At 41.2% G+C, this 26687-nt stretch overlaps 1 protein-coding gene across 2 annotated transcripts in view; it reads right to left on the reverse strand.

Moving 5' to 3' along the window:
- The window catches only part of ABCC9 (ATP binding cassette subfamily C member 9), a 66214-nt gene that overhangs the window by 17103 nt on the left and 22424 nt on the right, over positions 1–26687 (reverse strand). For both annotated transcript variants that reach the window (XM_054386996.1, XM_054386997.1), the window contains exons 12-28: positions 26343–26485; positions 23418–23526; positions 21935–22045; positions 20389–20461; positions 19472–19577; positions 14821–14859; positions 13203–13304; positions 12396–12480; positions 11589–11669; positions 11028–11165; positions 9758–9883; positions 9164–9260; positions 7351–7580; positions 6219–6367; positions 5390–5459; positions 4446–4603; positions 2023–2115 (exon numbers count right to left, since the gene is read on the reverse strand). In XM_054386996.1, coding sequence (XP_054242971.1) covers positions 2023–2115; positions 4446–4603; positions 5390–5459; positions 6219–6367; positions 7351–7580; positions 9164–9260; positions 9758–9883; positions 11028–11165; positions 11589–11669; positions 12396–12480; positions 13203–13304; positions 14821–14859; positions 19472–19577; positions 20389–20461; positions 21935–22045; positions 23418–23526; positions 26343–26485 — 1910 coding nt within the window. The remainder of the gene's footprint in view (positions 1–2022; positions 2116–4445; positions 4604–5389; positions 5460–6218; positions 6368–7350; positions 7581–9163; positions 9261–9757; positions 9884–11027; positions 11166–11588; positions 11670–12395; positions 12481–13202; positions 13305–14820; positions 14860–19471; positions 19578–20388; positions 20462–21934; positions 22046–23417; positions 23527–26342; positions 26486–26687) is intronic.

Genomic DNA, 26687 nt, shown 5'->3' on the forward strand with positions numbered 1-26687 from the left:
CTCTCCCCTGTGTAATGCCCATTTAAAAAACAGTGCAATGATGTCAAGAGCCAAGGTACACCTTGGAAGGGGAGAAAACTCTGTTGGTGTATTACAGATTCACAGATTGTTTCAGGTTGGAAGGGACCATCAAAGGTTATCTTGTCCAAACCCCACAGTCAGCACAGACCTTCAACTAGATCAGGCTACCCAGGGCCACATCCAGTCTGATCTTGAATGTCTCCAGGGCTGTGTCCTTAACCATATCCCTGGGCAGCCTGCTCCAGTGTTTCACCACTTTCATTGTGAAGAACTTCTTCCTGATGTCCATCTAAATCTACCCTGCTGCAGTTTCAAACCATTGCCTCTCATCCTATCTCTACAAGTGCTTCTAAACAGTCCCTCCACAGTCTTCCTGTAGGGTCCCCTTCAGATACTGAAATGTAGCTCTAAGGTCTGCCTGGAGCCTTTTCTTCTCCAGGCTGAGGAGCTCGAATTCTTTCATGGCACCTTGTCGTACTTTAGGTATGACCTGCAGTCAGATGGAAACCATTTCAGTGTTTCAGGTTCTATTATCTGTTAAACACCCTCAATAGTTGAACTTTTCCAGTAATTTATTTTGTGTTTTATCATGGCAAGCTCTTCCCTTTTAAAGTCTTGGGGCCCTGATGTGAAGCACCTGTAATCCCCGCGTGGCCAGAGACTTCTTTCTGTTTTTCCTGCCTTTTCCCACTGGTACTTTATTTCCCTCTGCACAGCTCGTAAACATGGCAAGGACCCTCCCCAAAACAACAACTGGTAACAACTGTGATGCAGGGGGAAGCAAAGGTGCACTGACTATTCTTCTGGGCAGCATTTCTGGCAGCAGAACTCCTGATTTCTAATGGAAAATCTGACATGCTCTATCTGTATCATGTCATCCACATCCAGCTCATCCTCCAGGCAGTTTTAGACTTTTATCCTGTCAGATGACAAACAGCAAAGGTCACTCAAATTGCTTTCTGAGCCAACTGTACTATTTTGTGGTGAGTTATGTGAAGAGTTGCTCTATTTTATCTTGGTACATACTGGACTCAAACTTCAGGGATGACTAATAGGACTGTTAGTAAATATGAATTTGCTGACAAAAACTGGTGGAGACTTCAGGTTTGGCTGGCAGTGGAGAACTGGTTGACAGATAGGGAAATGAAATGGCTTTGATTAGCACCAGAGATCGTGCAAAACTCAAGTGATTTACAATGCCTAGTGCTTCCCTAGGGCTGCCTTTTGCTCTCTGCTATCCAAGCCCACATATTGCCTTTTTGTAAGGTAAAGAAGAGTTGAACCACTCCCACAAAGAGCTAAGCTCCTTCATCAGGAGATAATGTTATGAAAGGCCATTCTGAACCTCTCAAGAAGCACTCAGCATACATCAGTATCAGGCCTTAATATTATGATTTGCTGTTTCAATATATCCTTCTAGTTGATAAGGCTTGTTAAAACATTTCTTGTTGACTACTGGCTCACATCTCTCCAAGACAGCAAGGACAGCTTGTCCTGCCACAGTCCTTACTGCAGCACTGTGTACTAATAACCTAGGACCCAAAGCTAGCTTGGAGTGACGGCACAGTCTTAAACAGAGAGGATAGGTGTGTAAATAGCATTGCAGTGAGATTTGCACTGGTTCAAAATTCTATGTTGTACAGACTGTGTGTAAATGTTACACTTACTGGGGAGCAAGATCAAATTGGCACTTTCATAGATTCATAAATTCATTAAATGATTTAGGTTGGAAGGGATCTTAAAGATCATCCAGTTCCAACTCCCCTGCCATGGGCAGGGGCACTTTCTGCTAGAGCAGGCTACTTAAGGCCTCATCCAGAAGTGTTACTGAAAATATGCACAAGTGTTCAGAGGTGTGGCAGAGCAACACGAACCCAAAATCTCTTATTTTTTTGACATAGCTTAAAGTACACCAAATCCACAATTTGCCCTCAGACATGCTCCGAGCAAACTGGGCTAGACCAAAACCCAAGCCTACCTCCAAGCATTTGCTTTACTTACCCAAATGCTCTAATGGTGGTAAGACCTTCAGCTGTCTCAGAGAAATGGCATAGTAAAGGTAGCTGAGTGCTGTCATCAAGTTCCTGGAGGTCCCTGGGAGTAGGAAAAACAATAGCCAGCTATTACAGTGTAAACTTCTTCGTCTGTAGAAATTTTAGCTTCCTAAATCCATAGAATGGTGTAGATCAGAAGAGACTTTGAAGATCATCTAATTCCAACTCCACTTTCCACTAGACCAGATTGCTCAAGGCCTCATCCAACCTGGCCCTGAACATCTCTAGGGAGGGGACATCCACAGCCTCCCTGGGCAATCTGTTCCGGTGTCTTACCATGCTCACTGGAAAGAATTTCTTCCTAATCTCCAACCTCAATCTGCCCTCCTCAAGCTTCAATCTATTCTCTCTCATCCTTGTTAACTGCATTACAGACAAGAACAGGCATTTTATCTGTTGCACATATTCTTTGCAGGATCACACAAAATAGTATTTATATAATATAGAAAGACACTGACATGGAATTACCTTTTTCCTCTTCTGTCACAGGAGATTTTGAATCACCTCTCAGCTACCTCCACCATCTAGATTTTGGTCACAGCTAAGCTCCTCTTTGTCCCACAGAGATAAGGACATCGCATCTCTCCTGGACTAAAACCTGCCATCATTTTAGCCAGGTACTAATTACTTTTATCCTCAAACATTCTTATTTATTAATATAATAAATTCAGAACAGTTGATATTAGACTTCATAGCATGTTATTTGTGGCTTTTATATCAAGTATAAAATAATTTGTGCATCTACAAGTTTATCTATTTTATTGCAACTGTACCAGCTGGCCTAACAATAGAACATAGGGCAATGGTTTGAAGTTAGAGGAGATTTAGATTGGCTGTTAGGAACAAGTTCTGCTGGAACACTGCAACAGGTTGTCCAGGGAGGTAGTTGAGGCCCCATTCCTGGAGATATTCAAAGTCAGGCTTGAGAAGGCTGTAAGCAAGCTGATCTAGTGGAGGATGTCCCTGCTGACAGTTAGGGTGGTTGGACTGGATGACCTTTGGAGGTCCCTTCCAGCTCAAACTCTTCTGTGATTCTCTGACTTTCCATATAAACCCTGCCTTGTTTTGACTGTCTGTGTACCGTAAGATGCTGAAGGTAGAATATAACTGACTATAAAGCACCTTCTTTTTGTAGTGCTAACATAACACCTCTGGTTGAAATAGAGACAGCACTGAGAGAGAAATAATATGAATGAGAAATTTTCTCAATTATCCATCAAAGACCTGCACGGAACAATGATATTTAAGTCTGAAAAGCAGGAGCATTTTCCAAACCACAGAGACAAATACATCTTCCTGTAACATTCGGCCCTGGACTTAGAAGCCAGTTGTATAAACAGAAGAAAGGCCAGATCATCAGATATTTAAACTCTTTACTAAAATCCTGCTGTGTTTGCACACTGTAATAGATAGGCCAGAAGAAATAACTGCTCCGTGATGCTGAATGTTACACTATACAGCATTGAATTTGCTGCTGATGTTTTGATGATAAATATGTGCTCTTTCAAATTAATGCTGGAAAATGCACACAAGTATTTGAGAGATGTAATGGAAAATACAACAAGGGGTCAAAGTGCTGTAAGAAATACTGTAAATATTTGCATTTCTAAACATTAGTGGAGCTTATATGCCTGAAAATGACTGCATGTGAGTGAGTTATAAATATTGGCCAAAGCTATCCCTCCATCCTGCATTTCCTAATATTGTTTTATTCTAGAAATACATTGGATACATTAATCCCTATTATAGATTGAAAGAACACAAGTAAAGCCTGAATGCCTCACAAGTAATTTAAGAGAGTTCAGTTTAACTAGGTCTTAAATAAAAAAAAGAAAAAAATTTACTAAATTCTATAATGACTCTAAGAAATCCTGACACTCCCTTTGCTGAAAAATTGTGCTCCTTACAAGCAGACAAGTAATTTGGAATATGAAATGTGGCTGCACACTGTTCCTTTCTGTGGATTTTTTTTTTTTTACCAATATGAAGAAAAAGCCTTTGAGTGACACTAATCCAGGAAATTATTTTCCATTCTCTACTAGCCCTCAAAAGGTTAAAGAGGATCTCTGAGCAGATGCAAGCTGGCTCAGCTGCTTCACAAACTTCATGTTTATCTGACTCTATAGCCCACAGTGCAGAAAACTGATGCAACTACAGCTACTTCCCCTAATACCCCATTTGTAGTCTGTTAGCTGGAAATCTCCTCCAATGTACGTCTCAAGCTTATACCTCAGGATCAAAAGCAGGACACCATGGTCATTTTCTCCTTATCCTACCTCCTATAACCTAACATGCCATCACAATTTCTATGCACACCTTTTTTTTTTTTTTTTTTAGAAGACATTTTCAGGACAGGTTTATCATACATACTTGGAAGCAACTCTGAAGTATTTCTGGATGAAATAAAATGCTATCCCAAGAGGCACGAGGGCAACAAGGAACCATGGAGTGGCATAGGAGATCATTCCAATGGCTGACAGACAGAGTAAGGTGGAACGAGTGAGAGACTCCAGGGTAGGAGGAATGTGCTGGAAACAAAAAGCATACACAACGCAAAAGTCACCTGCAGTACCACTACAGGCCTTTTCCCAGGGAAACTGGAACAATCTGAGTGTGCACTCATTGATTTTCTCCTTAGGAGCCTTTCTGTGGGTCTGCTACTCAAAGGTGCAGAGGTTAAAAAAATGAGTCACTAGGGTTTTATTTCTGAAGGTCAGGATTTCAAAGATCATGGGGAAATAGAAGCCATTTCTACCTTGTTTATATAACAGCAAGAACAATTTTCTCTTTCTTGCTTATCTCAAATATTTAGAGAGAGCATGCTATTTTTCTCAGAGCCTCTTAATTTTCCTGTCATGTTTCCATCAGTCTTTCATTCAGGATTATTGCTCATCTAAACGTTTTAATTCACAGCCATAACGAAACCATCCCTTCTGCTCCCTGAATGCTACAAACGCACACGTGCCACAGCCAGGATGGAACATGTAGTTGTCATCTGTACTGCCATATAGTTAAGATTGTTATATTCTACCCTGTTTCCTCTTTTGAGACCAAGATCTGGTTGTTTGCTCATCCAGATCTTCCAACAGAAGCAGCCAGTCTGCATATGAAGTAAGAACTACCATCTCCCACCATGTCTATTCTGACAACTACCTGCCCTCATTATTGCAAAAGCGTGTACTTTGTTTGCTCTGTTCTTATTCCCAGAGCCTCTGCAATGCTTTCTCTAATAAATACTTTAATTCACCACCTTCATCAGCAGCTAAGTGACAATATGCAAAGACAAGATGTAATAAACCGCAGTACATTAATACCTGATCAATGATATTGGTATCAGCAGAGAAGCGATTTAGAATTAGCCCCAATGGAGTCATATCGAAGAACCTGTTTAACAAATTAAACACAAAAGTTACCTGAAAAGGCTTTCCAGTTTTGGCTCAAGAGCCAGCTCAGACAGAACACAGAGCTATGGCCAGCTGTTTTCTCTGAAAGCAAGCAGTAAATATGAATAACGACTGATTGTGATGTCTGCATCCTGAGTAGCTAAATGCTTCTCTTGGCATTTCCCTTCCTCTCCTAAAAACCTACCGCCTTGTCTCCTGCTCTTTCATCTATGCTCCCTCAATATTTAAGACCCCTTCCAAACATCCCAGTAGCCTGGCTACTACTGAACTTCATAATACAGGGCCCCAGGACTCGGCTTTCTTGAAAGCAACATGATAACATTTGTTATGTAGCCACCCTTCCAGCCATCCTGTTGCCTGTGAGACTATGGTTATCACAGACAGAACCTGTCCCTTTCCAGCATTAGAAGCTTGCTGTCCACAAGCTGTTTGCTAGGAGTTGGAGCTGAGTGCCCTGGAGCAAGAACTGTGCTCAGAACTGTCCTTGACAGCCCCAGCCTTGAAGGGGGTGCCAGCTATCTGGCATATCAGCTAGATAATACAGGAGGCAGAATTTCATATGTTATGGCATAGAAGTTTTTTTTTTCCTGATTGCCTCCCTACTTATTTTTACTTTTTGAGACCTTGAAGGAAACAGGGCAAAGGCAGGAGCTTTTCACAGGAATACTCTCCCAGTTACAAAGAGGAGAGATTTTGGCCATGTAGCCTTTCAGAAGGAATATTATGAAGATAATTGTACCTGATTGGTCCAAGGATGATCTTGTTGAGGAGATTATGGTGTAGGTTCTTGGCTGCTGTGAGGCCCATCCACTCCACAGTCAGAGATGTGATGAGGCAAAGGACAATCCCTGCTCCAGAGAGGATGCTGAAGACAGCTACATGATAAGTCTAATAAAATAACAAATGCATCAATCCTAGAAATAAACACTCATTTCTCTTTTCTGCTAGGGAGTTCCCAAGGTACCTGGGACTAGTGTGTCACATCACTTATATAAGTACATTAACATAGTCTTTGGGAAATAAAAGAACTATGATGGAACTACATTAAATTCACATAAAAAGAAGAGCTGGAAGTTCTAAGATCCCTTCAAGACCCTCAAGAGATAGTACTTAGAACTGTAAAGATAGACTTAACGGGGCAATAGAAAAGTATGCAAATTGTTAGTCAAGAACCTCAGACAACCAAAGCAGAACCTCTCAAGAACTGAGTCATTTGAGAGATGTTGGAAAGCTCCACTTTATTAAGTTCAAGCACCCCTAAAATTCCCAGAGCAAATCCTAAACTAATCTGCCAGGGTTGCAACACGTTTAAGCATTCTGAAGTGGAGTTCAGTGAGATATTTGTATCTGAGTCAAATTTACAGCTACAGGCAGATTGTATTGAAGTAGGACATTTGAGGACTTTTTTTTTTTTTTTTCTGGTGGGACATTATTGGACAGTCAGTGCTTAGGAAAATGGGGTCATTGATTTAGGTGTTAAAAAAAATCCAGCTGGAAAAGTTTAGTATGAGATTCCCTCCTTGGGAAGGTCAATCATTTTTCTAACCTCAAACATGCTTCTATTCCAGTTTCGCAATCTGAATTGTCTAATGGTTTAGCATAGGCAGTTAATCTATTTTATATAATAATCAATCTTTATCTGTCTGTCTTTCTAATCTAGCTGGCTTCTTTGTCCACTTCCTTCCCTCTTTCCTTTTCCCCATTTTTTTTCATTCCTTCTCTTCTGGAGCAATAAAAACCTCACAAATTTTTAGAGAATCCTACTCATGTTCATCTGAACAACAAATAATGACTTTAGAATAGTTGTGTTTGTTTTTTCCCCTCCTCCTGTCAAACTCCAAGATATGGCTCACCTTATTTGTGCTCTTAGCATCATCAACATTCCTGACTTCATTTGCATTGTCCTTCGATGTCCATGTAGCAAGCCAGTAGTCTATGGCCACTATAACTGAATGTTTCAGCAGCTTTGAGAAAATCATCAGAAAGAGCAAGAAAAATCCTCCAGATGTTAGATATCTCCAGCAGGTTTTCCATGGCATCTTTGTCCTGAGCCTCAAGACAGTTGACATATTATCATCTTCCTCTTCTTCTTCTTCTTCCTCTGTGACTCAGATATTTTATCAAGTTAGTTTGGATTCGATACTAAGAATCAGGTTTACTGGCTTTGGTTAACTGGGGTTTGGTTCGGATTTTAAATTTAATGGCAAAATTCAATTTGTCACTTAAAAATAGCTTTCACAGCTGGAAATCCTTGGGGAAGAAGAATGTTGACCTACTCTTGACAACCCTGAAATAACAACAATTCCACTAATTTCTGATGTTGAATGTTAAAAATGAATTAAGAAGTGATTTCTTGTAAGTTCAAATTCTACACTTTTTGAGAGACAGAGACCTTATGTACATTCTCTAGGCCACATAATAAGTATGGATGACCTAGAATGCAATGTTAGGTTATAGTTCTGACCTGAAGTTACTGACTTGTGGTTTTGATCTGAGTGATGTCTGCTTCTCCCCCCCCCCCCGCCCCCCAGGCCTTCTAGGGGCTGTATGGATATGTCCTGTTTATTCTGGGGTTTTCAGTCTTACCCACAAAAAAGATATGGGTTTTTGGCAAGGCTTTCTTGCACAGACCAAAAGGAGAAGCTTGGGAATGATTTCAATTTAATCTTCTCCAAGAACTGAACTGATAAAGTGTAGTAATGACTGCATATATTAAGAGGGTTCTGCTCAGCTCTGCCAAAGGAGTATGAAGCCAACATATTTCCACCTCAAGGGCTTTGGCATCCAGCTCTGCCTATCATACACGGACTGGGAACACTTTTAAAATGGATCAATCCAGGACCTACAGACCTATTAGTTAAGATGACAATCCCTCATGAGCATTGCCAGATGAAACACAAGGCAGAAAGAACCTGTTCGTTCTGCCATCACTCCAGCCAACATCACCATGATTCTTCCAATTCCTGCTGCTCTTGAGTTAAGGTGAAGCCTGCAGTTCACTTCTCTCCCTGGCCCAAAGTTACTGCTTGCCACGGCTGACTACTTCCTTTAGGCTTAGTCTAGCATCCCAGAGATGTTCTTGTTGCCAACTGCCATCTAATGATTCTGCCCCCCACCCTACTTTAAAAGTGGTGTGAACCTGAATCTACCCTTCTAAAAGCATCAAGAACTGGGGAGAACATTAAGCTAAGCTTGAAAACAAAGCCTGAATGTTCTCCCACAAATACTCTCAGCTAGAAAAATAGCGGGTTACATCCAAAAAGGAATTGAAAATAGCTTCAAGTTTGATCACATGATCAAGCCCAGCACAGACCCTTCAGAGACAGCTCATGAGGGGCAGAGCTATAGACGATGAGTACCTCATTGCAAAGCTACCTCAATTTGCTTTACTTACTACTCTTATCATTATTTTACTTCTATCTCATCTTTCAAGACCTCCACGTAGTATGACTTAGCAAAAACCCCCCAAAACTTATTTTGGTACATTCTTATCCATGCACAATGTTCTACGGAGAATCTCTTAAAAAAGCAATATTGTAAACAGGTCAATGGATTAGACTTCCCACTGGTGTTACCAAGCATCATCAACATATTCATGCTCCATTGCTAAGAACTGAGAACTATTTAGGTGCAAAGGCAATGAAAATAGTACTAGAGTAAATAAAGTGAAATGATAAAACATACCTTCATCTTCATCTTCCAGCTGAGCTTTAGATTCTCTGGGGTACATAGCCCTTCTAAGGGTTTTTCTCTCAAGAGTAGTCTGGTCAGCTTCCATATCCTGTAATAAGGAAAACTAGTTATTAGTTTGAGAGCTTAGCTGTCTGCTGCTGTGGTAAAACCAATTTAGCTCACAGAATACAAAACTACTTTGTCCCTCTCCTTCCCTCATTCATTTTTCCATTCTTTCATTCCCTCTCTTCTGGATGTGATAAAACCTTCACAGATCTTCAGACAATCCTAGATGCTCATAGCAAGAACAGAATACAAGGCTAAGAAATACTTTGGGAAGTCTCTTAGTCCATCCCATGCCCTAGCAAATGATCAGTTTTGCACTGTGTTTCAAAAGGATGTTTGCCTACTGTGTCCTTGCAAACCATTCAAGGCAGATTTACACTTCTTAGATAATCTGCTCCAGTCCTTAGTTTTCCTTACACTTCATGTGGTTTTTTTCCCCCTTAACGTCCAGTTTAAAATGTACTTCCTGTGCTTCTCAGAGAATAACTGAAAAATATTTCTTTTCAGAAAGGTCATCCTTGACCAAATGCTCATCTTTACCTTTTCCAGTTCTTGATCTTGGCGATTCATCAGAGTTTTCCAGTGTTCGTATAGCTCAATATCCTTGTTTTGGATATCCTTTAGTGTCCCTTCTCTAAGTACCATTCCATCCTTCATTGCTATGATCTAGGGAAGAAAGCATCCAATAGTTCTACTCAGCAACACAGATACCATAATCACTGAACTCAGTGCTACAAGACATTTCTCAGTATTGGGGAGATCATCATTATGCAAATGTCTATCTTAATTTTATTCAATATTTCACCAATAACTTCTTTGTTGACACAGTTTATAAATTGAAGTTCTATAAGGCATGATTAACTGTCTTCTAAAAGAATGAACAAGACATAATAAGTAATAGTCATGTTTGCATTTAACTCATAATTCTCTAGTGGCTTCTAATCAAAAAAACCTACACAAATACCCTCTGCAGGAGTCAGCAATGGTTGCTTGCAGTCCAGAAGTCATCCATGTCCTGGGCTGCACCAAGAGAAGTGTGACCAGAAGGCCAAGGGAGGTGAGACTGCCACTCTGCTCTGTTCTAATGAGACCCCACCTGGAGCACTGTGTCCAGTTCTGGTGCCCCCAGGATAAGAGGGACATCAACATGTGGAGCAGGTCCAAAGGAGGGCCACAAAGATGATCAGAGGGCTGGAGGACCTCCCATGTGGGAATAGGCTGAGAGAGTTGGGGCTGTTCAGTCTGGAGAAGAGAAGGCCTGGGGAGACCTTAGAGCAGCCTTCCAGTACCTGAAAGGGGCTACAAGAATGCTGGGAAGGGACTTTTTACAAGAGTTTGGAGTGACAGGATGAGAGGGAATGGACTGAAGCTTGAGGAGGGCAGATTGAGAATGGAGATTAGAAAGAAATTCTTTCCAGTGAGGGTGGTGAGACACTGGAACAGCTTGTCCAAGGAAGTTGTGGTTGCCTCATCCCTGGAGGTGTTCAAGGCCAGGTTGGATAAGGCCTTGAGCAACATGTTTTAGTGGAAGGTGTCCCTGCCCATGGCAGGGTTGTTTGAAATACATGATCCTTAAGGCCTCTTCCAACCTAAACCATTCTCTGAATCTATGAATAATGTATAAATAAAATTTTCCCTTCTACTATTAAATTTGCATTATGCAAAGTGCTATTTAGCCATGTGACATATGGAATTAAGAAGGAAGGGCTCTGTTACAGAGAAAAATACTGCTCTCATTAAGTGTTATGGTGCTAACTTCAAGTGTAGGTTCCTCTTTAGCAAACCTGCATCACAGTATTTCTTCTCTTACCCAGTCAGCATGTGGCAAATACTGTAATTTATGTGTCACCAGAACAAGAGTCCTCTTGTCTTCTTGCAGAAACTTCAAAATCCCTTCCTGCATTAAATGATCACTTAAGTGAATGTCCAGTGCAGAGAATGGGTCGTCCTACAACCAATCCCAATAACAAAATATTAGAACAGGACCAACAACAACAACAAAAAGGTTTTATTTCTTGAAAGATTTACTTTTTTTCAACAGAAAGCATCTGCCATTACTAACATTTCATCTCTAATGTCTGAAACCTAGTCAGAAGGCTGCACTATGGAACAGTGAGCTAGCATCTATTGCTCTTCAGTTCATAACAGTGGACTCAATTAACAATGGACTCAGTTTTGATGCTGCCCCTGGTGAATGTTTATTTCCTACCTCCTTAACTTGGATTTGGGGCTGAAGAAAAGTCCCTATAGTTTTCTAAACGTCTCATACACTTTTCTAAATGTCTTATACACTTTTCTAAAGCTAAACATAAGGAATGGCAGTCTTGTTACTGACTTTCCATGCTCCATGTGTAAAAGAAAAAAATCTTACCAAGAAGACAATGTTGGTGTTCTGATAGAGTGCTCGAGCTACACAGATTCGTTGTCGTTGGCCACCACTTAAATTAATCCCCTAAGGAGGAAAATGGATCAGAAATACACAACTTTGAACAAACATCATGATAGGACTTTGTACAACTATAGAGAGTTCAAGTAGCAATAAAAAGCTTTGTTAAGATGCTAATCCTGTTGATAAAGAAGCATAATCCTCATAGCATGAGAAGAAAAATGATTATTCAGTAACTAATCATGGGTAAGTGTGAATTATGAAGAGCTTCTCTAAGCATAGAGGGACTATTTACAAAGACCTGCAGTGATAGGACGAGGGGCACTGGTTTGAAACTAGAGAGAAGGAGATTCAGATTGGATGTTATGAACAAGTTCTGCACCACCAGATTGGTGGAACACTGGAACAGGTTCCCAGAGAGGTGGTTTAGGTCCCATCCCTGGAGATATTCAAGCTGAGGCTCCAAGGGGCTCTGGGCAACCTGATCTAGTTGAGGATGTCCCTGCTGACTGCAGGAGGGTTGGACTAGATGACCTTTGGAGGTCCCTTCCAACCTGAGTGATTCTATGATTCGTAGACTGAAAAATGCACCCAATACTAGCATCAAATCCTGCAAGCAAAATACACAAAACTTTGATCAAAAAATCACATTCTAGAAACAGATGAAGAAGGCAAAAAATTGGTGAATTCCAATTATTAAGCAGGCTTGCAGCCCAATACAGATTAGAGCCATCAGAGAGTGCTTTCTTGATACATAGGCTAAGTAGACATATAAGCATGCATGTTATTTACCCTTTCTCCAATTTCTGTCTGATCACCAAATGGTAATAAGTCAATGTCAGGCTGCAGAGAGCAGGCATCTGTAACAGCTTTGTACCTGTTAAAACAACGTGGGTACTGCAATTATTTAACAAGCCACTTGTTTGCTAACACAAAAACCTGCAGTGTGAATTCACTGCAATGATGCCTCTGTCATCACAGATAGATGGAGAAATAGGCAGAGCAAAAGGATTATCCAGCAGCTAATCATGGAGTGTTGGAAACTAAGCATTGTAAAAAATGACTTCTTTATTATAGATCCTATTTGGAAAGTCTACTTTTTAGAGATTAAATTATATAAATTATTTGGTGTGTTCCTCCCTGTCACAAAACTGTTTTGTTGGACTCTGTGGTGCACTGTCAGGAAGTTTGCTGATGACAGCAAACTGGGAGGAGCAGCTGACACCCCTCAGGCTGTGCTGCCATTCAGCCAGACCTGGATAGTCTGGAGAGTTGGGTGGGGAGAAACTGAATGAAATTCAACAAGGCCAAGGGTAGAGTCTGGCATTTGGGAAAGAACAACCCCATGGACCAGTATAGGCTAGGGACTGACCTGTTGGACAGCAGCATAGGGGAAAGGGACCTGGGGGTCCTGGATGCTCATGAGCCAGCAATGTGGCCTTGCAGCCAAGACGGCCAATGGCATCCTGGGGTGTATCAGAAGGTGAGTAGTAAATGTTGATATTTTTCAGAATCTACAAACTTCCTCCAGAAGGAGAAGCCAGAAACCTCTTTAAAAGAAGCTGTGAGGTGTTTTTTTGCAAGGGGGCTCTTTTTTACCTCTGTTTATTGAACGGGCTCCCAAAGATAATGTTCTCCTCCACAGTAGCATTCAGCAGCCATGGCTTCTGAGCTGCATAAGCCACAGAGTATCTGTTTCTACTGTTGACAGATAAAGAGCATTAGGATAAAGAAAAACACTCACATTATGAATTGGTTCTGAATCAGGCTTTTTAAAAATTAATTTTATGAATGTGCACTCATAAAAATAAGAGAAACACAAGAGCACAGCAACTGGGACAAAAGTGAAGAATTCCAAAATTAGATGCTGTTGTTAGAAGGGCACCCACTCTCTCCTCTGTAAGGCAAAATCTACACTCTAGGTTGTATTCTATTCTATTACAAATGGCTGATACCTACCTTAGTCTAGTAATTGCCATTTCAATCCAAGGGCAAATTATAATTAATCAAAAGTATTAAATTCTCATAGGAATAGTTAGTTAGTTATTTTTTTCCTCTAGCATCAGAACAGGTAGTGATAAAGTACTGCTCAAGTGGCATCATTTGACTTGCATTCTGAAGTTTTAGTTTATTTTATGTGGCCATGCACATGAAATACTTCTTTCTCAGTCCATTTTTTTTTCTTTTCTAAGTCTCTTAGATCTGTAGTGGACTGACATGATACAGGAAAAGAGGGCAGTTTAAGAGAGATTGAGAAGGTCTCCCTACGATCTCCCAAGTACTTATTTAGACAAACTTTAAATGTATCTAAAACCCTAATGACATGTGCACATCAGAGGTGTGAATGCTTTTTAGTCTATCTGGTTTGACTATGTACAGCATCAAAAAAGATCACATAATTTCAGACATTCATCTGAAATGAAAGAGATGTGTGAGGACAGAGACATGAACCAGTATGAACATTTATCTTCCTTCTCAGTCTCTTTGATGGTACTGCTTCAAACCAAACATTTGATATTGCTTTGTATGTGAGCATCTAGAGAGAGAGGGTAATGGGGTACAAAAAATAGCCAGTTAGAAGCAGTCAGTAGTATCCCCAGAATTTTAGGAGATTTAGCAGTTCAGTATGCACTAATATGAACTATGTCCTTGGGATTGTCATGGGGTAGCTCCCACTCACAGCTATGTGTGCCACTACTTCTCCATCACTTATGACATGTTTTTAGCTTAGCTTGTCCTCTTTCTAACCTGCAGACCCTTTCCCTGAAGCCAGGGGCTGGAGTCACTGTTTTACTGCAGCTGGAGCACAGCTGGGTTCCTTTGCAGGCTTTGTGCCCTGCTCCATCACACTGTTGTCAAGTTGGGTTACAAGCAATGTGAAACCCAGCAGTGATCAGAAAACATGCAAGCACATGGGAGGGTACAAATGGTGCCTTATACCTAGAGGCCCTGTCTTGCAAGGTATTGAGCACACTAAACTCCCAGTGATGACAAATGGGAGCTGGGAGTGCTGAACATCAATCAGACAAGACTGAGGTAGTGGTACCACAGCTGGAGAAGATTGGGATCCACTGGATTTAACACAATCTGTCAGTAAATTGTTATCAACGTGGTAAGGAAACACAGAGATGGCTGAAGGGTACAAAGATGGAAGGTTTGAGCAAATTCTGAAGAAATGAATGAGTGTATTATGATACACCAAAACCAGAATTAATACCTTCTGGGTGCTTCAATAGAAGGTTCAGTTTCATTTACACTGTAAGTTATAGTAAATGACATTTAGTAAGCAGGAAATACAGAGAATAACATTCTGTGCAAGTTTCATATACAGGGAAACTGGAGTTCAGTACATGTTTTAAGAAGTCAACATCATTAAAGGGGGTAAAAAAAAAAGGTCTAATTAAAACTAAACTTTTCTAAATAGTTTCATATCTGTAGTGCACAGTGGCTAAAGAGGCAAGCTACATTGTTAGAAAATGTGTTAAAAATGAAAAATGCATTGTAAAATCTAATCACTAATGAAATTATTAATATGGCCTGGATATATAAAAGGTTGTCAAGCAGCAAGCTAGCTTCTCCACACACTTCCACCAGTGACATGCAAAGTCTAGTAATTACTCTAATGTCAGATTTCTTCTGGAGCAAAGATAAGCTTGGCAGATCGAATTTTGCAATGGCAGTAATGATGTGAAAGACTTTGCTTCTCTATTGACTTCTCTCTTTGACTGCCATGGAGTGGCAGTCAAAGCAGTTCTGGATCATCAGTGATGACTGTGTCCAGGTGTGGTGCAAAACCTGAGAGAGTAAGTTTGTGCCAGGTAAATGGGAACAGGCATTAGAAGAGACTAGAAAATGATATTAATTTGTTGTTTGCCTGTCTTAAGAAACAAATGCTCCCCTCCCAAGCCTATGCATCCTCTAGATGAGATATTTCACTTTTGAGACAGAAATGTCTGCTTGCTTCCAGGACACCAGTAATTACAGCTGCACTTGTAAGCAGAGGATCCAAGTCTGGCAAAGGACATTAAAATTTTAGTAGGAGAGCCCTCATTGTGCCAGACACACATAGTGAGCATCTTCTCAAAATGCCAGAGCTGAGACTTGTTGCTTTCTGTGCTGCATATCAGCTCTCTTAGAACTGTGACAGTTCACCTCTCCTGAAGTGCACAATTATTTTGGTTCCTTCATGCACCTATCACCAGAGAAATTTTTACATCAGAAGTGATTAAGCCCTCTTAGTTACCCCAGAAAGGCCAGAGAGCCATAAATTGAGACTCAGACCAAGCAATGCTTCACCAGATCTGGTCCTTTATGCAGAAGAAGCTTTCAGCCTTCTCTACAATGGAAGAAAGTTACAAGAAAGCAAAAGACAGAATCTAGTGAGAGATTAAGAAGTCAGAAATTGGGTCAAGTCAAAGAAAAATAAAGAAAATCTAAATTTCCTTTATTACAACCCCCCAAACTTTTATCAGCAGAGCATTCCAATGGTAGAGAAAGGGATAAAGCTTTCATATATAGATTTGGGACTGCCCTCTGAAGTACAATTTACCAGAAACTGGGCACAAGCCTTACAAGATCCCTTGCAAAGCCATACCAGATTTAATGTACTTGCCATTAGAATCAAATACATTATCTGAACAATCCAGGACTAAGTTTAGGATCTCATTTCCTAAACTCTTCTTCTTCAGTTAGAAATTCCATTCCATGCTTAGCTTGACAAACATACTTTAACTCTTCTGTATTCTGAGGGAGATTTCTGTGAGAGTCAGCATTCATTAATCATCTTCTGAATAAACAAGTGTAAGACCTTTACTGAGCCTTCACAAATAAGGGGATTACCCTGCTGGATCTGAAAGAGGGATGCAACTGAAGGGCATGAGAGTGGGCTGGAAATGAAGCTCCTGAGATTTTTTTAAAATAATATTTTACTTGCCTGCTGGGATTTAGTAATCTTTGCTCTAAATTCTTTATGTATGTGGCTATTTATACTGATTTTTATTCTGTACTAAAAAACATACACATTCCAAAGGAAAAAAAAAAAAGGGACATGGTGAGTTCAAGGCTGAAATGGTAGGAAAGGCCAAATTAATTAGATAATATTTTTCATCAGGTTTTTGAGTGTACAAGCTGATTTGTCAGAAATGTATTTAAATAAAAGTTGTAAGGAAAAGTAAAAAAAAAAAATTAAAAATTGTTGAAGTTTCTACAGCTAACACTGGAATTTAAAAATTAGACATCTCTAACCAGATCCAGGTTCCCCCAGCCTACAAAATGAACATGGAGGAGAAAAAAGGGGTACAAAAATCTCTAGGATGCCATGGCAGAGTGAAGAGGATCTCTTACAGAAAGATACACTAACAGACTTTCTTTCCTAAGATGCCTCTATTAATGTAGGTAAGAGTTTCAAGGCAAGAGAAGGACTGAACATCTACACAAATCCTACCCAGCAGTTTGCAGGGATTTGTTACCATCTCTGCAAGCAGCTGTAGCAGCACAGCAGCACTAGTAGGTATGCTGATCTGGTTTTTCTGGTCAATTATTTCTCTATTCAGTGCCCAAAATACTCTTCAGTGTTTTCTGTGGGCTACTGTGGTTGCAACCTTTTGGTTAGCAGCTATGCTTGGCAGTTCTAATGACTTTTTCTCACTTTCCCTGAAGCCTTCCATAACTCAAGGGCAGAACAGGCCATTTGTCAGGATCTGCTCCATAATTCTTTTGCTTCCCATGCTTTTCACTTACTGCATAACAACTTGTTTGTTGCAAAGAAACCAATTCAATGTAGAGAAAATGTATACCAAATGAAGGGCTTCCACTTAGCCACTCTTTACTTGGGTGGTCTGATAAGAGGGTTCTAACTGTTACAGCATGGATGAAGGGAATCCATGTCTCTGCATACTCCCCCACATTTGTGTATGTATAGACTTAATAACTCAGATCTGAAACAAGCCCAGCTAAATTACTGCATCCAGACAACCTCATGCTTCAGTGCCTAAGAAATCTCTCTGGCTGATTGCTCACTGGGGAAACAAAAGGCCAGCTCCTTGTCTAAGGTTTGTCATGCATGTAAGGCATGTCTTGTATAAGTAGGCTGAATCTTACCCATAAGATTTTCCCTGGCCAAGATCTCTTACAGAAAGATGCACTAACAGGCTTTCTTTCCTGAGATCCCAAACCAGTGGCCACCTTGGCAGCAGGACACAAAGCTCTCACTGCAATCAATCACAACAGCAACAGGGTATTTGCCTATCCTGGGATTTCACAGTGATGCGTTGCAGGATTACCCCAATATGACCAAGGCTGAAATTAGAACCACCATCATGATTATTACTGTGGTGTTATGCCTGAATTTGTTGTGGAGTCAGTAACTGCATTAGTCATGCATGGAAAGGGATTTAAGAAAGCAAACAGGACCTTGATGATGGTTTTGTATGGGATCCACTTAGTTAAATACCTGAAGCATCCTTCTGTATTCATCTGTCTGTCAGGCAGTCTGAAATCATCAGCAAAACACAACCATGTTTGCATCAGCTAAATTAGTTTTCAAGGAAAAAAAATCACTCAGTAAGGCCTGAGATGCTTGCTAAAACCTGAGGTACTGTTTGCTTATGCATGGGCTGCTAATCAACTGGCAATATGATCTTCCTCTCTTAACGCTTCATGATCTTTCTCTAATACCTTTGTGAGATTTCTCTTTCTGTCTAATCTTCCTAAGATTCCCTGTCTTTCTGTAGGACAAATCTGATTCCTCCTCAAATACAGCTTTGAAAACAGGTATGCCAATGATTTTAGGGTACACTACTTCTTGTATTCTCTTAAACTACATAGAAAAAGAAAAGCCTGATTGTGAAGTCAAAATCTTCATTATATATCTTCAAGAAATTAACTGTGCTAAGTCACATATTCTTCTTCCTTCAACGCTTAAGCTCACATGAAATGAGTCTTAGCCTTGGCTTCAACTATACCTGCTACTACAGTGAGATCATATGTTTAGAATAGCAGACAGTGAAATATGGCTAGAGAACAAAAAATGCCACACATACTAGCACAGGAAAAGCAAAAATATCCAGCCTGCAACATTGCTGTAAGAAAAAAATGACAAAGGAGGTTACTAGTCAAGGGACAGGGCAACAACATACTGCTGTGTCACAAAACCCACCCTTTCTCCTCAAATAGGTGACTAAGAAGAGTTTGGCATAGTAGTTTTAAGGAACCAGAACTGGTCTTTTAAATCAAAGGACAAGCCTCAGGTTTACAGCACATCCCTTTCACAGCCTCTGCTCTGCCTAGGCTTGAAGAGTGGTTTCTGCCCCACTCAGTTTTTAGTGAGTTCTCATTCACTGAGTCTGAATACATGTGGATCCTGAGGCCAGATACCAGGGAAGGGGAGAAGCATCTCTCCTGTGCTATTATTGTATCAGCTTTTTTTCTGCCAGCAGCAGCACTGAGTGGGAAAGCCAGCCTTGCCTGTGTGCTGGCACACACACCACTTGACTGAAGAAGCTCCAGCCTGTGTATAGCAGCAGCATAACAGTGCTGACTTCAATCACAGTGAAGTTTGAAGCCTATCTGATAACAGGAATAGTGTCTGCATTCTATTCAGGTCCTTTGCTGGGGCTAATATTTTAGATACCAATTGCCAGGCTAGTCTCTTCCCCCTCCTGAGCCACTTCCTCTGCCTGCTTGAACTATGCCAAAAGAGCAATAAAAATCCTTCATAGGTTTGCAAGTGATGCCTTATAGAGAGGATCTGGATGATGCTAATCATTCAACATCCAATTTCTAGGATGTGAAATTTACATTTCTCACAGCAAATCCTAACTACCTCCTGCTTGCATAAATTCAACAATTAGTAGCCATATAAAACATACTTGCTCCAGTGAACTTTTCCTTCCAGGGTCTGCATCTCTCCCAGTATAGCAAGGAGAAGTGAAGACTTGCCACAGCCAACCTGGCCCACAATCATTGTCATCTGACCTATGATAACAGTAACAACAAACACATTAAAAAAAAAAATCCAGCAATTCTACTTGAGTCCACAAGGCCCAACTAGATCCAGTTCCAGAGCACTGGAACCACTTGGTTAAATTTTTTAGCATCCATGATGTAAATGAGCAATATTGCACGGATCTATCTGTTGGAAATAGACATGAATGGACAGTACAAGCACACAGTAAGCTCCAAAGGAAGGAGAGTATTGCTTTGACAAATATTATAGACTCATAGAATCATCATCATCATTCATTGCGTGTTGTGTACTCTTCCAGCCCCTAACATTCTGTGATTCTGTGTGTACAAAACCATGTCATTTTTGGTTTATTTATAGTACTTTAGGTTAGTGATGTAGCTATACCAGCACCAGAACAAGAGGACACAGTCTCAAGCTGCGCCAGGAGAGGTTTAGGCTGGAGGTGAGGAGAAAGTTCTTCACAGAGAGAGTGGTTGGCCATTGGAATGTGCTGCCCAGGGAGGTGGTGGAGTCACCATCCCTGGAGGTGTTCAAGAGGGGATTGGACGTGGCACTTGGTGCCATGGTTTAGATAGGCATGAGGTGTAGGGTGACAGGTTGGACTCGATGATCTTTGAGGTCTCTTCCAGCCTTCTTGATTCTATGATTCCATGATTCTATATGACCAATACAGCTCACAGCATTGTACACAGTTTTAGCCTTCACTTTTCCTTATAAAAATCAACACATGTGGATTTCTACTTTTCTCAAAATCAAGAAATGGAATTAGGAGCAATTTGGTATTACCTCTTTAGTGTTTAACATGTGCACTTATCCTACCTGTTGGGATTCTGATGTTTATGTTGGACAATGTTGCTAAACCACTTCCCCATGAAAAGTATCCATTGGTCACCTACAAAACAATTACCATGTGTCAGATAATTAAACACATGAAGAAAACAAATAGAACATCTAGTCTGGATTCAAAATATGATACTGAAATAAATCTGTGATTAATAGACATGGTGAGGTATGCTCATACACAAAAAAATAAAAGCAAGTTAGGCCAGTAAGGATTGCCAAATTAAGAAAAGATTGTGAATAAGAAAAGTTCTATACACAAATACATCTACTTCAAGGGATGATCTGGAGTTGAACTCTACCAAACATTTTAATTCTGTCAAGTATAAGAGCAAAGACTAAGAAGAATGATTGCAAGATGCCACAGGAGACAATTTAAATAGCAAAGATTCTCAAGGAGTGAATCATGTTGTATACTGTGATATATTGTCTCTTGTGAATGGGTTCCCAAAGTACAAATTGAATATTCACAAGGTTGATGCTGGTCATGAGACAAAAGGTTTCCCAGTGTATGGTACCCTCTTTGTACTTCCTTTAACATTGACAGGTCCCTGAAACATTCTTTGCCCAGAGCAGAAGACCATATGTGAGGAAAAGTTGGCCAACATAACTTAAAATAACGTCATAATAAATGTAAAAGAATTATTTAAAAGTCTTTTTCCTCAGTTCTAAGAGTGCATGAAAGGAAATTTTAAGAAATCTATATTAATTTCTGCGTATCAGATTATCTAGTTTTTGTTTCTTTAGACTCATGATCATAGAGTCACAGAATCACTATGGTTGGAAAAGACCTTTAAGGTCATCAAGTGCAACTATTATGTAACTCTACCAGGGCCACTACTAGTCCATAGCCTTGAGCGCCATATCCAGGGAGTTTCTCTAACCTCAGCCCCAGGGAAGCAGCAGTGGGATGTATCTGATCAGCATATGAGACCCTCTGTTCCCCTCAGGAGGGAATCACCTATGACAGTGACCCTCCTTTTTTATCTAATACAATCAATCCTAATGCATGGGGCTGGCTGAGTAACCCCAGGCAACTCCCTGGATGGACCTTCATCTATATCCTCATTTGCATGGCCCTCAAGATCTAGAGCCTTGTAACTGTGTTACATAAGGGCAACTGGAAGAGGGAGGGAGGCCGAGAGGGGGTCTGCCTGCCTCCGTGAGCAGGGGCCTGTTTCCATCCTCCCCCATCTCTTAGGTCCCCTTCTTCTGCCTGGTGGCAAGAGGAGAGAGGATCCCCTGCTTCTTGTGGAGCCTCCGTCTGTTGCCTTTGCCTCAGAGTGTGGCTCCACCATTCTACCTCCCTCAATGCCTCTGTGTCCTGTGAATACAGAGAATCTATAAAGAGTTGGTTAGTAAATAATCCTTTTCACTTTATATCTGACTAAAGTACTGATTAATTTATAGGCTTGCTCTAGCAGTGGACAATTTGCCTTTGAAAGCCCAGCAGAAGTTGGTCACTGTCTGGTACTGTTGCAGGAGGACATGGTCCTTGTAAAGAAAGAGACAGTTTCCAACCCACCTTGATTGCAACATCATCCATGTCCACAGGACGTGTTTGCTTCCTTGATGGTTGTTCATAGCTTTCAAGCTGATACCTCAAGGGCTGCCTCCTGTTGATGGCTTTGGTGTGCTGCACAGTGAAATAAAGAAAGGAGAACAGTTGGAGTTCTCAAGAGAGGACAGTATTTGTTTCCCTATAAAACAGACAATCAACTTCCCTTTCTTACCACCATTCTAGGTCACAGGAAGAAACCAGTGCTTTGCAGTGTCTCTGATAGTAGAGACACGACTGTGATGCACATATTGTAATGTTTCAAACACCCTTAACTGAAGCACATGGAGTATCTTTCTAATTTTGGTTTTCCACATATAATCCTCCCAAAGTTCAGCTCTGTCATCCTCTTCCAACCACTAGACCAGTTTGTTCTACCTGAGGTAGCTCAAACAAAGCTGTGTCAGTAAAAGTGTGATGACATGCAGTGACCAGTTTGGTTCTTGGAAGCAGAACAGCTGCAGGAGCAAGAAGCATATCAAATTAGCTTCTGCAGAGATCCTCTCTGAGGCATAATAGTGATTGTGGAGTTAGCTCATTCAGAGCTGCCTGTGATGTTTGTGAGTGCCACTGTATTGAGTTGACTCAGCATAACCTTAGTGATTTCATCCACCTGAGCTGCCTACAGTGAATGATTTCCCTTTACAGATATTACATTTATTTTTCCCTCTCATCATCTAGACTTTGTCTCTGAAGGACTGGGCAACAGGTGGACAACAGAAACAAAACAAACGATGAAACAATTCAACGTTTGTTTCCTTTATTGTAACAGTTAAGCCAGAAAAGCAAGAAACGTTTTGGGTTGGCAATCTGATTTGATTCAGCTTAGTACTTTCTCTCTGCTGCCATCTTCAAGTTGTAGTCAGATGACATAATCCATTTGAAATAGTTGAAATACCCAGCTTTAGAAAAAAATATCGAAATAAAGAAAAAAAATCTTTTCCCAAAATATCTTCTTTCGGTTTTCTTGTTTTTCCCCCCCTCAAATTTTACTCAAATTCACTATATGCCTAGCACTCCTGAAACAGTGGTTTGCTATTCCTGTTTCACAACGTTTGGTGTTGGTTTTCCCACCTCTAACGCTGAATTGCATGGAACAGGAATCAGTCCTACCTGAAGATGCTCACATATGGCAGGTGACAGTGGCAGTACATGTTACAAACCTCAGAACCATAAGACATGAGCCTGGGCCTTTTGTAAAAACTGAGAAGGACAAATCTGAACCATGTGTAAATGCGTCCATTTTATTACTACTGGCACTTCAGCAAGGCTTATATGTGTTTGGGGACCCTTCACGTTGTAGAAACACAGAGATCCTGACACAGAAGAGGTAAAACTGGGCAATGTCAGAGTCAGGCTGGAAGCAAAACTCCTGAGCCCCATCAGCTAGCCTTGCATAGGGCTATATGGCCTCTTTGCTTTGAAATCAGTCTCATAAATCTGAACTTACAAGTCCTGTGTGCTTCTTACAGGATTCATAAGCTACAGAGCTGTCCCCACCTCTCCAGCTGTCATCTCCAATCTCATCACTTAGAAGAAACTCATTCAGCTTCTGTACACTTGAAAGAAAACAGGACAGTGAGTTAAATAAACCCCAGATTCACGAGTGCATTTTCATTTTCATGCAGCCCAGCCAGCAGGATGTATCAGAAATGTCTCAGAAGAAGTTTATGGGAGACTTCTGGATTCCTGCTGGACTGCCTGCCACCATGATGGCAAGTGAAAAATTGTTTATGTGGAAGAAGGACAGATAAAAATAATTAGACATCATACTGAGAGCTGGGAATGAAGAGATCTAGTCATGTGAGTGCCACTAGAGCTCTGTGAGAGCATCTTGCCAGGCTTATCTTTCCTGTGCCTTTCTCATGCCTCCAGCAAAGTCGGGATGCATAAATGAGTCATTCAGCCACCTACATCCTCTGAAAGGGCCAAGCATGAGGTGTGTCCTGAGCACAGCTTTTGGAAACACTGCATGCAAACAGGGCTGAATACTGTACTAATCAGTACAGCCACAGCCAGCTTTGGAGAAATAGAGCAGGACCTCTCTTTGCCTGCTTCAAACTGTCCACTGGGAAGTACAGCACACAGGTTCCATTCATTCAACACAGAAAGATTTGGTTCTCTTTCTGCTCCACTTCCTTTCAGAGTGCCATAAGCACCTGGCTCTCTCTTGTTCTGAGGAACGGATGAGTAAAAGCACCCACTGGTCATGGTGAAGCTATGTTACATCACCCAGGCTACAATCACAGAATCATAGAACTGTTGAGGCTGGAAGAGACCTTTGAGATCATGAAGTCCTGCTCACCTTGAGCTTACAATCCCACCACTACTGCTAAGCACCACATCTATGCATCTTTTAAATACCTCCAAGGACGGTGACTCCACTACTGCCCTGGGCAGCTTCTTGGTTCTGCCTGATTTTGGGCTGTGGTGTCTGCTGGTGGAACTTTATTCTGAAACCACCTATTGATCTCTGCCCCTCCACCTCTGATGCTGCACACCTCAGTTACAGTTTCCTGTAACTCATCCACTTGACGTAACAGGTTTGATTGATGTTAAAATCATGGAGTGGCCAAGCACACGTTCTTCATTCTTCGCTTGGGGGACATGATGTGCATGGGAGAAAGATGTCAGGAAATAAGTTTGCCAAAGGTTAAAGTTTGTTTTGGCAAATATGGTCTTTAAATAATATCCTGAGTGGTGGTCAGCAGTGCTAAGGAAAAGGTACTCACCATTTTGATATTAGAGCTATGATAAACATAGTGCAGGGATGTAGAGCCTAGGATGATTTATAAAGGAGACTTGAGATTTTCCACCAGTCAGAAATAATTTTCATCCTAGGGAAAATCTTTCATGTAGCCCTCCTGCTTCTTTCACAAAAATAAACCCTGTTCAATTATTGTCTTTTTTAAAGTGACTGTGGTGCTGGCAGGTCACAGCTGTGGAGCCTGAAGTCCCCTTGACTGCTATCTGTTGTTATCATTACTCACCAGAGGCAGTGGAAGCAGCAATGCAATACCTTGCCAATGTGCCTCCTTTTTGGCAAGGAGTAACTATGCTTCTGGGTGGGAAGGCTAGCATGGTCTTTACATCTTTCTAGTGCTTGGCATCTGATATGTTATTGCCAGTCAGGTGCCAGTTTGTGCTTTTTGGGACATCTTGGTAGTGTATATGTCTACATAACTGTCCCATGACCACCAGTCTGTCCATACAGACCACTGAGGCAACAGCCAAAATCTGAAATTTGACTTACTACCAACCAGCTCCCTTGGGATTAAGTGCTTTATAGCCCAGCACAAAGGAAATTGTTTTGCTGGGCTAGTTGCCAAAATAGGTGCCCGGAACATAGAAGTTTCTGATGAAGCAACACATTTTATGAGTTTCTTTTCCTTTTTTTTTTTTTAAAATCTCTCCACTACATGCCAACCTCCTCAGTGTCCTGCCATGCAGATCCCTCACCCTCACAGATGAAACTTCCAAATATCTGCCTTGCCATGCTTCCTCACTTGCGTCTTTTTACTGCCATTCATGGGAACATCATTTCCTCTATAAGAAAAGTCCTGTAGGACTCAGTTTCCCTTGAACAACTAGTTCTTCAGTGTCCAATGTTCCTTCATCCACTCTCTCGAGATTCCATACTAATGCCAGACAATGACAGGCAAGACAATCCCAAATTCTCACGTAAAGCCCAAAAGCACCCATTGTGAGGTTACAGTTCAGCCAGGTTCTCTTCCCGACACCAGCATGGCCAGTCTTGCCAAATAGCTTCACACCAGTTGTTCTCATCTCCCTCTGTGTTGACAAGAGCCCACAAAAGTACTAGGTGAGAGTGATGATGGTATAAGAGGAGCATAGCGGACACACTTTCAGGCTGCACAGGGGGAAGTTTAGGCTTGATCTTAGAAAGAAGTTCTTCGCAGAAAGAGAGATTTCCCATTGGAATGGGCTGCCCAGGGAGCTGGTAGGGTCGACGTCCCGGGAGGTGTTCGAGGTGTTTAAGAAAAGACTGAAGGAGGCACATAGTGCCATGGTCTGGTTGATTAGATAGGGTTGGGTGATCGGTTGGACTGGATGATCTTGGAGGTGTCTTCCAACCTGGTTGATTCTGTGATTCTGTGAAAGACAGCCCAGCTATGAGTCTGGACAGCTAAACTTTGTGAAATGATAAAAAGAGCAGAACATTTCCTTGTCTCTGTATCATGCAGTACAAAGAAATGCTTCCTCTGATTTTTCTCATGTTTTTGAACGTTCGAGACCCACCTCTAAATCCTCTTCCACATGCGCAGGTAGAAACAACCTTTTTCTCCAGCACTTTTGCTGTGGCATTACTGATCATAGGTGTTCAAGAGCAGGGGAAACTGAAAGGGCCACATACCTTATGATAGCCTTGACTGCAAAACGAACCACAGTGGAGAGCAGGAACAGTGGGGTGACGAGGATGTGAAACAAGGAGAGCGAGGCAAAGGCCTGGGCAGGCTGCAGTGGCTTTTCATTGGTATATGCATAAGTCACGAAGGTCTGTCACATCAGGAAAAGAGCATGTCACCATATGGACTCTTGGAAAAAGATGAACAAGGACAGCAAAACATTTTGCTCAACTGAGGTCGATCACTATATACCTCAATTTATTTGGAATCCCAGTAAACTGAAGAAAAAGGTGCCCTCTCTTAAAGTGAAACATTTGTAAAGCTTGCCAGTGTTTTAAAGGGATTTGCACATT

The sequence above is a fragment of the Indicator indicator genome, chromosome 14 (assembly GCF_027791375.1).
Source record: "Indicator indicator isolate 239-I01 chromosome 14, UM_Iind_1.1, whole genome shotgun sequence".
Taxonomy (NCBI): Eukaryota; Metazoa; Chordata; class Aves; order Piciformes; family Indicatoridae; genus Indicator; species Indicator indicator.